At 41.7% G+C, this 16,124-nt stretch overlaps 1 protein-coding gene across 2 annotated transcripts in view; it reads right to left on the bottom strand.

The window, feature by feature from the left end:
- The window catches only part of NAV2 (neuron navigator 2), a 559,460-nt gene extending 551,828 nt beyond the window's left edge, over positions 1 to 7,632 (bottom strand). The window contains exon 1 of one of the 2 annotated variants that reach the window (XM_081882207.1): positions 7,017 to 7,632. In XM_081882207.1, coding sequence (XP_081738333.1) covers positions 7,017 to 7,091 — 75 coding nt within the window. In that variant the 5' untranslated portion in view covers positions 7,092 to 7,632. The remainder of the gene's footprint in view (positions 1 to 7,016) is intronic. The other variant, XM_081882209.1, reaches the window with a different exon arrangement.
- Positions 7,633 to 16,124: the final 8,492 nt, after the last annotated feature.

Here is a 16,124-nt window from a genome sequence, read left to right as displayed (position 1 = left end):
GTCACTAAATATTTTGTACAAAATTGACAGGATCTTTTTAGAATGTTCAATCGTATTCAAAATTAAATTTTCAAAGGGCGTCAGTGACCAAAGGGCCTGAGACTTAAGTGTTGAGCTTGAAATAAAATGTACAATTTGATGGATAAGTAGCCAATTCACATTGCATCCTCTCATATTTTCTATAATTTGTTCTGCTGTGAGGGTGCTGTCGTTTTCGTAAAAATTAGCTAATATATATAAGACTTTTTCTTTCTATTTCTTGCCAATTCGATTTCTGTCAGGCATGTAAAAGGAAGGGTGCTATCCAAAGATATTAATGGTGATATAGATAGAGCTAATTTGGGGATCTAAATTTGTCAAATCTTTAATTTTGCTTTTGCGATTTTTGCCATTTCTTGCCATTTCTTAAGGGTTTCCACTGAAATACATATAGGTAAATTCTGAAACAGAATTAAAAACTTTGAAAGTACCATATTCTTAACTGATGCAACTCTACCCATCCATGACAAAAATGCCTTACACCAAGTTTTGATATTCTTATTAGTGACAAAAATTGTAAAGTTGTGTCCAAGATTTTGTATTCCCAAGTACTTAATATGATGTGGGCAAAGGCTGAAGCGGTTGTGGCGGGCCTCGCAGCTTCCTCTTGCCGTGTGATGTCATATGTGCATGTCGTGCGCATGACATGCACACACACTGAGCACTCCCAAAGTTGAGGAGAACCCATACCCATGCCAGATGCTGACGCCACTAGCTTTGGCGTTACCAGCAGCTGAGTGTCAAGTCCCTTTGGACATGCTGATTGGTGGGTTTGACTCTAATTGCTTTTTCAAATGGGTTACTGGCAAGACAATAAGGTATCTCCATTTTAACTCATTTCATACTCTTCTCCTTTTCATTGGGTTGCCCAGCCCATTCACATTAACACCCAAGGTTACATTTTGGAGAAATGCTTTTTATTTTTAACGCTAGTTACCATAAAAAATTATTTTGGTTGCCACATATGCAAAAATTGTTTTGTCCCAGTTCCAATATTTGTTCTCATTATAGCTTGAGCAAAAATTCAGTAGATTTCATTTTTAAAAATTATTTTCAGTGTGGCATAAGTGGAAATTGTTTAGTCTCCATTCCATTCCCTGCTCCCCCATATGGAGCCTCTCAGGAGAGACTCAATGTGGATCTTAATTAAGGGCCTGCAGGTAGCGAGTGTATGAACGGAATGAGCAAAATCACATTTAACTCTTTCCCCACCCCCCACTTATACAACATTCAAACAGATCAACTTATTGCAATGTTAAGAAACGGTATGCCCTTTCACCATCTCTTCTAGCAACTGCAAGCAAGGGTTTCAGCAAACAATGCAGGTTATAGCAATAAAAATGAAAAAGTCCAAGACAGGTTACATGAAAACGTTGTCCCTGCTTTCCAAGCAGATTCTTGAGTTTCTTATAACTACAATCCATCTTGAGGCATGCGTTATCAGACAAAGTAACAGCAAGTTCTGCATGCAGCTCAAAAGGCAAACTGGCAAAAGTCCAGAGAAACAAACATTGAGGTACCATGTCTCAACTTGCAAACTGAACACTGGCGATACAACTCTGCTCAGGGACTAACAAAATTAAGCCTTCTTCATAAGGCGTAATTCCAAGTGATCTGAAGTTCTTCATCACAGTGTTGCAGCAATACAAGTAGTATATGCTTGAAACTGTGGCAGCAATGGGAGCGAACTTGAAGATTAAGTATAACATTTTGTAACAAAAGAAATAAGGAAGGGAGACAAGAAACCAGAAGGATAGAAGACTCCAAGCAGCAATCGAAAACAACCTATTCATTTTTTGAGTTTCCAAGCACATTGTGCAGCTAAAATGCTGATTATTATCCACAAGCCATTGTACGGTTGTTGGCTCTTGAAAAAGAAAATAATGTGAAGATAATGAGTTCCTTACAGTGAGAGGCGCAAGCATTTTGCTCATAAAAACCTGAATATTAAGCTTTCACCTTAACACATTTAAACAACCTTTAAAATATGTACAAGCAGCTTATTAATTTTACAGCAAGATGGTAAATCTGAAACCTGGAAAGAAGAAAAAGAGAAATCTCAAATATAAAAGCTGAGCTCTTCCAATGATATAGGTAATTACTACAAAAGGGCACTATTAAACTGTCAGAATTCTATTTGAATTTAACCCAGTCAATGATCAGCTCTTTCTCTCTCTCTCTCTCTCTCTCTCTCACACACACACACACACACACACACACACACACACTGAATAGGACAAGATCTTGAACAGGAGTAAATCTGCAAGGCCTCATCAATGTCATGTTGATTTACACAAGCCTTAAGCAAGACCCATTATTTCAACACATTTAAATCACTCGAGAACTACAAGAGTTTGATAGCCGAGTATTAGAATGACTCACAACAAGAGTTTTCTGCTCACAGCAGGCCTGTAGCATACATGCTTCATAATTGCTAGCTTATTCTTTGCATGTTAGGGGCAGATTTAAATTTAGAAGAGTGTTTAAGTCTCACAGCCTAGTCATGTGTTGCATTACCATGCTGCAGAGATGGCTCAGTCAATATGGGAACACTCTCTGCAGGAGACAGTAAGACTGAACTATGCTCCATCTATTCTAACATAGTATGTTCCTGGCCACTGTCCTTAATCTCAAATTCATTGAAGAGGCAAACTGACCACAGTCCCTCACTGGCCGCACAAACTACACAGATTATCTTTTGAGACTCTTAACCTGGTGGAACATGCAAACAGCTCATGCTACTGGAGAAATAATCGAAAATATATTTCTGTTGCACTGTTAAAATAGGCACGGATATGTAAAACTCAATGTGCTATTGCACTCATGTCATGCTTGTGGGCCTCTCACAGACACCTGGTTGGCCACTGTGAATAAGGAATGCTAGACTCCACAGACCCTTGGTCTCATCCAGCAGGGCTTTTCTTATGAGACAAGAACCCCATAATTTATTAAGTGTCTAATCATGTGCTACTCTTACAACATTCATTCAGCCAATCTAATCATACCTTAAGAAACATGAGAACTAAACATTCTAGTTAGTATTTCTTGGACCACTTAATCTATGAAATTTGCTTTGATTGATGGTGAGGAAGTGGTAAGGTACCTCCAATCTACTTGATGATACAGAAGTAACTACTCAAAGAAAGGGTACCCAAAAATCAAACAAATCAATGGTGTTACTAGGAAAAAAGAAAAGTCCCTATGCATCAATTAGATTAAATCATGAAAAAACTTTAAAATGCCTTTTAATGCACTTAAACTAATTAAATGTTTGTTTCGCTTATGTTCAAATTCAGTGGAAATCTGGAGAAAGGACATAGCTGTCAACTTTCCCCTTTTCTTGCGAGGAATCCTATTCGGAATAAGGGAATTTCCCTTAAAAAAAGGGAAACGTTGACAGATATGAGAAAGGAATAAGGTGAAGTCAAGGGAATTCTGAAAAAAAAAAAAACAATCTGGAGTAAGAAGCCATCAATTTCTGCTCCAACCAATGCTTGTTGCATGCAGCACTGTTTCCATTCTGCTGCAGTTCAGCTTCTAACGAACACTACATTATTGTGCTTGCTGTTCACTGTGGCTGAATTTTATGTAATTAAGTTATTATTACATTCATTTCAATACAAATACCATTAATTTCGATGCAAAGGAAACAATGCAAATTGGGGGAAGGGAACATCAATTATTTATCATTTGCAAACTGAAAGCAACAGCGAAGACCAGTCATATGTACCAGTCGCTAGATTGATTTCCTCTCCAAACATGGGATGAATTAAGTGTACACCAGCAATTTCTGCTACCATTTCAGTCAGACATCTCTGACATCCCTAGCCTGGAGCTGCTTTTAAAAGAATATATTCTTAAGTCAGTTCTGCCTTAAGTGATTGTGCACTAACTCAATGAACCTAATGGCATAACCAGGCATATCAAAACTACTAGGCAAATTTATGCTTAAGTTTAAAACAAACAACAGTTCACCTCAAAATGTGAACCAAGTAACATTTATTAATAACAAAAAGAAACATTTTGACAATACCCCACCCCCTGGCACTGTTTTCAAATCAATGCACGTCTATGAAATTCTGAATAAGAAACTTAACAAGGAAAGGAATCAATCCAAGAGAAATCAATACTATTGTGTCACAGAAAATTGACGTCTTGCATCTACACTGGTTAAATAGATTCTTACTGAACCAAACAACGCTGCTTGTTCTTCCAGCAATTTTTACGTGGTTTATTGTGGCTTCCAGGAAGTTTTTCTCAGTTAAATACAACAACTATGATGCAGCAACCCTAAACATGCTTACTGGGAAGAAAAACCCCTATTGCTTGTAGTGGAACTTACTTTTGATTAACATGCACAGTTAATTTATGGCTCCTCCCTGAAATCAGTAACCTACAAGCCCCCAAAATTATGTAATGCTATCAGTAGCAAAAACTTATTTCTTTGCCCATAAGAATAATTCTACTGATTCCAGCAGATCTATTCACATGGTTATTTAGGTTATTAATTTTTAACTTTAAAATGGAAAGTTAACCAGGATTTAGGCATGTAATTCACACCAAAGCCATTAAAAATTGTATGGCTAAATCAAGTTCAACTGTGAACATGATTAGTGTCAATCCCATTTTAATTCTGTCTGGAAACTAATAAATCAGTGAAAAGCTTCCCTTCTACCATTACAACTCGGGGGTGGGGGCAGGAGCAGACCCCAATTTTCTACAGCTTTCTGAAGGCCAATCTATAACAACAAAGCTAGATGAGATCAAGCTGGAGATCAGGGCTAAGAATACTAATTAAATTCAACACCCACAAAATGTGGTTATGAAAAAAGCATATTAAGGGCTGAGCCTCAAACATATTCATGGGGTAGTGTTCCTCTTTCCATTCCAATTTGCACAGGCAATGTATGTTACAGAAAAGAAACCACAAAGAACATGGGCGCATTATTTTCTTTCCCTCTATAAAGGTGGATAAACCTTCGCAGTCTCCTAGCACAGTTTTCTTACAGACGGAAAACAGGTGCATGTGCTAATTTAACACCATTTCTTTCTTATTTATTCATGTAGGAGACCAATTTATTTCCAATGAACAAATCTGTTCCAATAATTAATTATTAATGTTAGACAGCCGTCAAATACACAACATCTCTGGTTGAGTCTCTCGCAAAGAGGCAGGCAGGTAGCACACATCCAGCCCAAAGATTGTGGTCCAAAGTGCTTCTTTCTATAATCCTAAATATGTTTCACTGAAGTTTCTGACCCACATCCTTCTCCCTGGAAAATTCAGCCAGGAAGGAAATGTAATAATACCCAATTCCCTGTGTTGTTTTGCAAACACAAGTAAGAGAAAGATCACCCAAGCGTGAAGAGTCATTAAAATAGATCTTACATATATCATTATAAATTTAATAATCTCCATGACGGCTAGAGTTCAAGTTAAAATGAATGTCAGCTAAGCATGACCAATTGATGTTATCCCAGCTGCCACCGAGCCTCACTTGGGGTTATATTATACTTTCAGAGGCCCCATTTTACATGTGCACCAAACACCCAGAGCCAAGAGCAGATGGAAGATGTAGGCCTCCATACTTATCAGAGTTTCAGTCAAAACCGCATATTAATATTAGCAAACCAGCTCTACAGTATCTTAGTGTCAAGAACACCAAATGTTTGTCTCATAGAGCGCAAGCCTTGTATACAGCAGGGCTTTAAAATATATTAAAGGCCTCTAGAAATTAAGTCGATAAGAGGAATTTTCTTTCAGTGTCTATTGATTGTTATTTCCACCTCCGAATGGGGTTGTGAAAATGGGAGAATGAAGGGTCCTTGTCGCCTTCAGCTGATATAGCAAACAGGAGAGAGGGAGGGAGAGAGATTCTTTGGGGAAGGCTCCCTAAGCAAACAACTGCATTTTCATCTTGTTGAGAGAGAGAGAGCGCTATCCAAGCTGGTTTTATTTCCAGTGGAAAGTAAGTTTTATTCTTCAACACTCAGCAAAAGAAAATCAAGACACATAATCCTTCTTGTTTCACTGTATCACTGGCATTACTGAAAAGGAGAAGTAAAGCTTGACGCTCAATTTACAGCTCAGGCATATTTCAACAATTTTCTCAAAGCGATGCATTTAAGTCACAATGAAAAAAAGGGATCTCTAGAGGAACCAGAATACATCCAACTAATCCCTGTGGACTTATGTAGCAACAACACATCACAATTTGAACCAGTAAAATAAGTTTAAAATTCAGTTGCTCACTACTTTCAATTACTACTAATGAACGACAACACTATATTGGATATAGAGTCACATGTCAATGAAAAACCCAAGGCATGGTTTTCATCAAACTCTTGCTGGCCAATGAAAAGCATACAATTATATAAGTATACTCTCACTTTTCTCAAACACATGAGACACCAGGAAACATATAGAGACTATCTTGTAAATCCACGGGTACCAAATATTCCATTAAGGTTGCAATCCAACACTCACTTACCTGGGAGTAAATCCTACTGAAGACAGAAGAACTTACTCCTATGTAAACATGCATAGGATTGCACTACATGACTATTCATTTAAGATCTTACATAGAAAACAGTCCTTTATGCATGTTTATTTTTTAAAAAAACCACAGCACCCACCAACAAATGAAATAGTAAGTTAGCTATATCTTCCTCACTAGTGTCACCACGTGACAGCAGACTCGTTATAATAACCAATCATTCTTCCTGCTTCTTATTTTCCTACTGCTCTTTCAAAAACAGCTAGATGCTTCCCAGTTCTTTGCTGCTCCCTTACCACTCAGTGCCAGCCAATTAAACTAGATCAATGTTAAATGTTCAACCTAAGAAAGCTCATCCACCACCAGCTACAACACTGAAAATCTGCGCTGAATACAAAAATTGTAAGTGGCATTTGAACTCCCTGAATCATGCTCAGCAATTTAAGCACAAAATGCCAGTGGTGAAGTCTTGTCACTTACTCTTTTTTGATCTTCCAGTCCATGTGTCACAGGCTTTCTTTTCTGATGCTGGCTAGACTCTGATCCAGATTCCATTTCCCAGTAACAAATATCCTGCGTGTCTCCTGAAGCTTTTTCCTCAAAATCCACAGTATGAATAAGAAAACATTAATGTGAAACGAAAAATAGAGAGAACCTTCAAATCTCTTCCTTGTTTTTTATAATCCTTTCAGATCTCTGGTTTGCCATCTCTGCTAATTATCTTAACAGACAAGCACTGTAAGCCCTTTATTCCCTATTTTAGCTCAGATGTAGAAATCCATTGATGTGCTTTATAGGGAGTTGGCAGAGCTGAATCCATATTTAACAGTCTGTGCCACATCATTGCTTCACCAGCATCTTCCTTGTTGCTCCACCAGCATTCTTGGCATGGATAATATATGTGTCAATAAAGGTGTAAATGTGCATTTAATCCACTGTGTTGATATTATCAGCATCCCTCTCCTAGGCCACCTTCCTCCCATAAATCAGTGTAAACACTTCACAATGATAATTGCCTTTTGAAAATCTAGCAAGTGTAAATTACATAAAATCATCCATGCAACGGTGTCGTCGGTATCGTCGTCATCGTCTTCTTCCACACAAGCAAAGGCCTAAAAGGGAGAAAACACATATTTTATCTGTTTGACAGATGAAAGGATCTTTATTACATTAGCAGCTAAAATGTGTGATAAAATCAGAGCTTTGCACATATAACACTTCTTATGCACATGGTTAAGAACACACTGTTGCTAAAATAATGGGTAAAATGTAGTATCAGATGTGCTGACTTGTGCAGCAGGTCATCCCTTTCCTCTCCTCTCCCCTGAAATCCCCTCTAAAATCTGCTCCAAAGTGTGTCCAACTCTCAGAAGCAGTTTTTTTTGGGGGGGGGGTACATAGGGGATTGCAGGGGGAAAGAGAGGAAGGGGAAGTCCCACTGCATGAATGAAAGTCAATTCTCCTCACATACATATACCACTGGATGTCTCCCAATATGTAGGTCCTCCTTATTTTGGCATTTAATTTAACAGAAATGAAATCAATGTTGCTTTACAAGAGTAGTTCAATGTGCTCCAACCTTCTTTCTATATACTTTTACCGTCATCTAAATTTCTTTCTCTGTTTCAGCCAAATATAGCCATCTGTGAAAGGCACATGGAAAGCAATAACATATTTTGTGTAATAATCACCAGGTAAGTTAATGTTCAAGACTGGACAGTTCCTGGCTCTACCTCTGCAACAAAGAAGTCCAAGAAAGACACAAACACATTATCCATAAGACAAATGAACTACTGTTACTCAGTGAAAGAAAAACAAAGTTACTATCATCTAAAAACTGTATTTTTAAACAACTCATTCCCTACTCTAATTTTAAAAAATGATTAGTTGAGACCCTGCAGTATATAATCATGTGTCACCTCAAAGGAAAATTTGAAAGGCCAAATTGTAATATTTATTTAGGTGGGGTGCCTTGTTGTCTAATTGGTTCTTTATCTAAACACAAAAATGAAAATGGCTCCCATAAGGAATTATTTACAAAGAAGTCTAGATAAAGAGCAACAAAGGTACTAGAACAACAGTCTCCTTCTTTGCCATACAATTACAATTCAACTCTACCTGTCACTGTCCACCTGTCAAACTTTGCCTGCAGGGGAAATAAGGCTCCAGCCCCCCAGACAGATTCAGTTTCCCACTCCTTTTCTACCAAGTGGTTGTCATAATTTTAACAGTCTTCTGCATCTCTTCAAAAATCTCCAAGGAAGCAGTAATCTAGTAAAATCCTCCGCAGCTCTTGGATACACATACAGGTTGTCTGCATTTACTCTGAAGGAACTGCTCTTTATGAGTCGCTGATTTATTCTGTATAGTTCATTCACTCTTTTTCAATCTACATAACACAGGGCTACAACTAATCCCTATATTGCTGGTCACACTTACATTGTTTCTCCATCCTCACTACTGGCAATCAATTATTTCACCTCCTCTTTATTTTAATTATCGTAACTATTTCTTCTTTTCATGACCTACAGGATAAGTGACATGCTTGTGCAATTGCTACTTTGCATATTTCATTTGTCTGTTATCTTTTTTATATATATAAATATTTATTCAAGATTTTTCAAATACAATATAAATGAACAAACAAAAGTGTTACTTAACATCACATATTTTCTTAATTCCTTTAGACTTCCCCGCATCTCCCGCTCCTGCGTTCCAAATTATAAGCATTAAACCAGCAATTTAACCCCTTGTCTCCATTCTTTCTATCAGATTTTCCATTATTATCTCTCAAATTTTAGAAACAGTTTGTTTCAATCCTTAAAAGGAAAATTTAGTTTTAGCCTGATCATTATCTAAAAATTTGTTTTTTCTTAAATTTAACTTATCTTCATACAACACTTCATCTATTTAAGTGGTGCCAAGTTAATTATAATCAAGCATCTTATTTAGCATTCATACAATTTATAATATTTTTGCAAATAAATCTTAATTTTTTTCCAGTCTTCTTCTGTCATCTCCTCTCCCAGGTCTCGGATTCTGCCGGTCATCTCTGCCAGTTCCATGTAATCTATCAGTTGCATCTGCCATTCTTCCAGTGTGGGTAGATCTTGAGTTTTCCAGTACTTAGCGACGAGTATCCTTGCTGCTGTTGTTGCATACATAAAAAATGTTCGGTCCTTCTTTAACACCCTTTGGCCGACAATACCCAAAAGAAAGGCCTCTGGTTTCTTAGAGAAGGTATACTTATATACCTTTTTCAGTTCATTATATATCATTTCCCAGAAAGCCTTCACTTTAGGGCAGGTCCACCAAAGGTGAAAGAATGTTCCTTCACTTTCCTTACATTTCCAGCATTTATTATCAGACAAGTGGTATATTTTTGCAAGTTTGACTGGGGTCATGTACCATCTATATATCATTTTCATTACATTTTCTTTCAAAGCATTACATGCAGTAAAGTTCAGCCCAGTAGTCCACAACCTTTCCCAGTCCTCAAACATAATATTGTGCCCAATGTCTTGTGCCCACTTTATCATAGCCGATTTGACCAATTCATCTTGTGTGTTCCATTTTAACAAGTTATACATTCTTGATAGTACTTTAGTCTTATCGTTTGTCTGTTATCATGGGGAAAACAGGTTTCCATGGAAAAGTTTTTTTTTTACAAGTTTTTCAAAAACCACTAAAACTCAAATGTAAAAAAAAAAGAATGGCAAATGTTGGCAAATGTTGGCATGTGCAGCTTTTTGCTCCCAGAAGCACTATTGCATGCTGCCTTGTTGCTGACCAGGAGCAGCAGGGCTGAATGAACCAGCAGATGCACCAATAAATTTGAAGCCCTGCCACACACCCTGCCCATCAACCGCACTGACTGGGGCTCAATGAAACTGCTGGGCCTTGGCTGCACTAGCTTCAGGCTGGCACAGTGGAAAGGCCTGGATTGGATTGGAACCATCACTGGTAGAACCTATGGCCAGCCCAGCTCTGCCCCCGAAACACCACACTTCAGAGGTTTGTGCCAGTTACTGCTGCTGAGTAAACTGATGGTAGTAGCTTCCACCTGTGCTTTTGGTGAGCATAGTGGTGACCTGCATGGTGGCAGACCTCCCACTGTCAGAGCCTGGTGGAGCCGAGTGGATGTAAACCTCTCATCCTCATTCAGCTCCCTCCCACAGCACATCAGATTGAGTGGTAGGATTTGCTCCACTCACCAAACCTAATGGAATCCCTTCTACACAACTAGTATATGTTGTGGAAACAGTGGGCTTCATCCAGTTGTGACTCTGAACCTCCACTCATGCAAAGCAGGGCACCCAATTTTTGTCAATGACTTCCTAATCATGGTGGCCTCCCCATGACTACTGAAAGCTGCCCCTGAAAGTTAGATGACCCTCTGGAAGAGTATCAATATGGTATGGAAGACTGAAGTAGGGAGGACTGGTGAATATCAGGCATCTTGCCTTCTGAGGTTGCAAGGACTTTCCACTAGTACAAAGCCAACATTGGACACAACCCCATTTGTCATCCTATCAGGAAAGGAGCTATACGTTAGGATCGCTGTGGGAAATACCAGCACCACGCAGTGGTGAAGCTGCATGCTCCGGCACTGGGGGCATGGCACGTTGCCCACAGGGGCGTGGTGTGTGTCCCAGGGGCCTGGCACCTGGCGTGGTGGGGGGTGCATGGCGCGTGTCCGGAGGGCGGCCACGATGGTACCCTCCTCCCCGATGGTGCTGGGGGTGGTGCGCTCCCCCGTTCCTCTGCCAGTGGCACCACACCAGTGTCTACTACAGCCAATGCATCATGCATGGAAATAAATGTGTGAGTGGCTGCCCTCATTTCCCCTTATGTGTCTACACAGATATATGCACACATATTTTATTTGCACACTACATGCTTTCTTTTTAAAAAAAAAAAAAAAAAAGTGGTGGTGTAAAATCAACATTTCCCATAGCAAGGTTCTCTGGCAGTGATATATACATGTAGCAAGATGGCAGCGTATTGCTTTATCTTAACTGCACCGTTACAGGCACAAGCTTACTTTGTGGAAAAATTACTAAAACAATGGAGAAAAACTTTTTTTCACCCTTCAGTGATTTCACCATGATGTGGCACACGAGACTGCATCAGTCACATCACGTTATACCATGCTGCAATAGCATGACATAACCAGTGCAAGTAAGGACAGTGTGAACGATCCTCTGAAGCAGAAAAAGTGCAATCTCTCCCTCAATGTCCCTTTGTATTAAAATTTCCAGAATTTTTTTTATTACTTCTACACCCTTCAGATTAATCTCAGGACATGCATGAGTAGAAATTGGACTTTGCAAGAAAGCCTTAGGGTGATGCTCACAGCCCTTTGTACAAAAAATAAATCTATGGAGTTGAAAAACTTTTTTAAAAAAACTTTTACTACAAACTGGGACTGGGGAGAGAGATCCATAGCTAAATGATTTTAAAAGACCCCAAATATTTGCAATATACACAGTGATTTGTTTTATCTTCCCAGGAAACAAAGCTTGTTTTGTTAATGCTGTAAGAGGTTAGTTTGGCGTGCTAAAGATTGGTGAAGAGGAAAATCAAAGAGAAACTAATGGCACCTCAAACAAAATTCTGACTATTTCAAGTAAAACCGCCTTTCTATCTCCATCAAAAGCAACAATTTGATGTCACATCACCCCTATATTTTTATGTCATCAACTTACTAGAGCCTCTCATTTGTGATGGTCAAAGGAGTTTTCTTCCATTTTATCTCTATGTCATATGTTAAGCTGAAAAACTGACTGACCCAAGAACAACTAGTTGAACTTAGGTTTCCCTAGTCAAGAAATCTATCCACTATGTCACATTAGCCCTAAATACAAATCTGAAATGTTGTCTATCTCACAAAAATATACTGAGGCTAGATAATAAAAACCTGCAAATGTGTTCAAGTGAAGCACCAGATGCTCTACAAGTTGAGCAAGATTGATCCGTATAGGAACTTTTCTGGTTCCCAATTAAAAGCTATACTTAGAATATATCTGCATTTCAGAGGTTGGGTGCAAATCATAGCACACTTCTGATTCCCACCAGCCATCAATCCCAGGTCATTCAAACCCTGCTTAGTACATAGCAACTGGTCACTGCAGACTCCATACAGGTGGTAGAAAGCTGTAGCTTGCCAGGGATAAAAGGCATATGCCGTTTCCCTTAGAAGGCTCCCAAATTTCTTTGTGGCTGACAGCATACCACTCCAGGAACACAGACAGTTGTTGTGCCATACACTAATAGAGTGCTACAGGGTCAGGAATCAACAACCACATTGGCAGAGGCTACCCAGTACATTCATGAACTTTCCAAGTACACAGAGGACCAAGTGAGCGCTCTCCCTCTCCCTCTCCCTCTCCCTCTCATTCTCTTTGGCCTAGAATCCTAACAGTCAAACAATACAGTCTACCCCCTGAAGCAAAAAAGAATTAAAAATAACCTTGTCTATTTCAAGTTAGAATAACCTTTCAAGAGATTTCAACCTAGAAATATAATGTTCGGATGATTAGCAACTAGAAAAAGAGAGGAAATGTACTAGTATGCCCTTCTATCATAAACCTTCTTAAAATGCTGTAGAATCAAGAATCAGTATAACATTAAATACAACAAAGAGACAAAAACCAAGATAAATCATCTTCCTTTAGTTTACAAATGAGCCTGTTTTAATATAGATGCCTCAAACAGGAGCCAACTATGAGCAGTGCATTCTCCCTCCCTCCCTCCCTCCCTCCTTCCACTCCAACCCCTAGTCCCCATCATTCAGTAATATGCCTTTATGTGCAAAGCAAGAGTTCAGACAGGATGTGTATATGGAACTGTGTTAGGTGAACTTGAGAATGTGCTCTTGCATTAGTCCAGCATTCTTTACAAGAATCCCAACAACCAGCAGGCACTGGCTGGTCCAGCAGAAATAACCCATTGCTGTACCAAAGAACCACCACAATTCACCTCCTGCCAAACCTTGATATAGCAATCTTGCCTGCTAAACAATACTTAGTAGAAGGTATCTAGGAAAAAATTATCCAGGCCTTCTCTCTTGACTAACCTCATAAAAACAAATAAACACACGCCTTATAGGATTCAGAGACCATGCTTAATTGGCTGGATGCTCTTTTCACAAATACACAAAACTAATAGCCAACCTGGGTAAAAGAAACCAGGACTGGCTGGCATACAGGAGCTACCGAGCTCCAGAAACATCGATGAACCAGCCTTCCCGTTAACACTCCTTTACCTTCTTGTGCCAAGGGAGGAAGGCAAAAGGGTACCAGTTCTCCCCTCACCTTTGCCTGCCAGGCGAAGACAGGCAGAGGGAGGCAAAGAAGCGCCACCAGCTCCGCGGCGGGCAGGAATGGAGATGATAGAAGCCGAGGAGGAGCTGCTGCTCCAAGCACCCGGCGCCTCCCGAGCTACCGCGCGCACCATCTACCTCGCCGGCGCTGACGACTGCTCGGCTGCCTGGCTGGCTCCTTCGGAAGCCCCGCTCAGCTCCTTCTCCCCGGCGAGGCGGCGGCTGTTGTTGCCCTTTTCACGCAGGGAGCAGCAGCCCCAGCTGAGGAAACGCCGGCAGCCAGGAGCGGCGCCTGTCCCCGCGCCCCGCCTCCTCCTCTTCCCGCCACCTCCTCTTCGCGCCTGACGGGGAGCGGCCGAGGACGGCGCTTCTGGGCACTTGGGGAGGCTGCCCCGCCACTTCTTCCACACCTCACGAGCGCAGCCGGAGCCTAGTTCCCTGGGCTGCTCGGGGAGGGGTACTTATTATTTTATTAAGAGTAGGAATAATACTAACAGTAGTAGCAGTAGTAGTAGCAACAGTAGTATCCCTCATCTGGGAAGCGGGGCAGCCGGCAGCAGATGGGACTGCCAGCAGGTTGCTTTGCCGGAGACCGCCAACAAACCGCGCGCGAGGACTGCCCGTCTCGCTCGCAGCCCCTGCTGGGAAGCGACCCACCCACCGCTTTCCCTCAAGCCACGGCTTAAAACTTTCGCATTCTTCCGCAAGAGCCGGCAAAGAGAGCCTCTCCGGGGACTCGAAGCCGAGCCTTACCTGCGTCTCCGGGCTCGCGTTCCTCCAGAGATGTCCCCTCAGTCACCCTCTCTTTGCCCCGCCGCTGCGCCCCTGGAGCCTCCATAACCCCCGAGGTGACGAGGGCCACTATCCTTCCGCGGGGAGCGGGGGCGCTCTTTTAGAGCCGAGGCTGCCGGCGGGGCGGGGCGGGGGGGGGGTCGCTCCTTACTCTTCCCGGTTACCTTAGCAACCAGCTAGCCAACCAGCCCAACCCTCTGGGTGCGCACGTGCGCGCACGGCGGCCAATGGCGAGGGAGCGGGGCGCACTCCGGTAATTGAAGAGCCACTTTCAAGTCGGAGGAGGAGGATCTGGGAAGCAAGCGCGCGACGGCGGAGGGTGGAAGGGAGTCGAGAGCGCTGCTGCGGGGCTGCGATGGGTGAAGGCGCGGCGCATGGAGGGAAAGAAGTTGCTTTCTCCAAGGGAGGAAATAAGTTACTCTCAGCTAAAGGCGGGTATCCTCAGGAGTAAGTCCCGCCGAACTCTGTGTAACTTGCTTCCCTCAGTAGATACGCGCGGAGATCGCGCTGCAGGAATAAGGAAGTCGAGGAGGGGGAGGCAACCAAATTAAAGAAGGATTTATTTTTCTTTTACTGTAATTTTATTGGTAGCTTATTTTTGCTTGGGGACTGAGGAGGAGCTTCTGGGCAGCGCGTAGACGTCGGAAAGGTGTACCGATCGAGGTATAAGGAAAAGAAGTAAGGAGGTTTTACGCACCCGATCAAAGCAACTACGGGGCAGCCTCTTACTTGGCAGGAGTCGCTCTTTCGAACCAGCACAGACTGGGGAGGGACAGAAAGCTTATTCTGATTTTAATTTAAGGGGAAACCTGGGGGGCAGCTCCAGATCAAAGATCATTGCCTGCCAATGGCGAGCCACGCGAGGCTACAGCGCCCTTCTGTGGGCTTAAGCGGGCAATGCAACCACAGCTTCCCTCTCCTAATTTCTGGCTGTTGCCCTTGGCCTTGAAGTAATTGTTTGGCTGGGCTTGCCTGCCTTTCGCTTGAATACATACAGCTGTGTCCCACTGAATGAACCTATGAATGCTTCCAGGAGGGAGAGTTGCTAAGTTTTCTTCAGTAGGTATGAGGTCTAGCCATAGAGTTTGATCACTGGAGCTGACAAGTCTGATATGGAAGGACAGAGAGAGACATCAGAAAGGATTCTGTTGATGGGGGGGGGGGTCTGCACAAATTGGTTGGACTCCAGCTCACATCAGCCCAGCCAACATAGCCAAAGCTCAGGGATGATAGTAGTTGTCCAGGCACCACTGAAGACAGTATTTTTCTGGAGTGGCTTCAGGAGGTGAGGTTGTGGGCACTGTACTTCAGTGGTTCCAGTCATTTCCAGAAAGTAGTTATTGAGCAAGGGGGTTCAGTGCTATGGGAACTTTCCTGTCCACCAGGGTTCTTTTTGGTGAGGGGCATGCTGTAAAACAACTCCATGAAGTATTTGAGAGCTGTCACCAGGAGTCTTGAAGTGTCCACAATAT

This window comes from Podarcis erhardii, assembly GCF_964252035.2.
Source record: "Podarcis erhardii genome assembly, chromosome: 1".
Taxonomy (NCBI): domain Eukaryota; kingdom Metazoa; phylum Chordata; class Lepidosauria; order Squamata; family Lacertidae; genus Podarcis; species Podarcis erhardii.
This window is presented reverse-complemented; position numbering and strand designations above follow the sequence as displayed.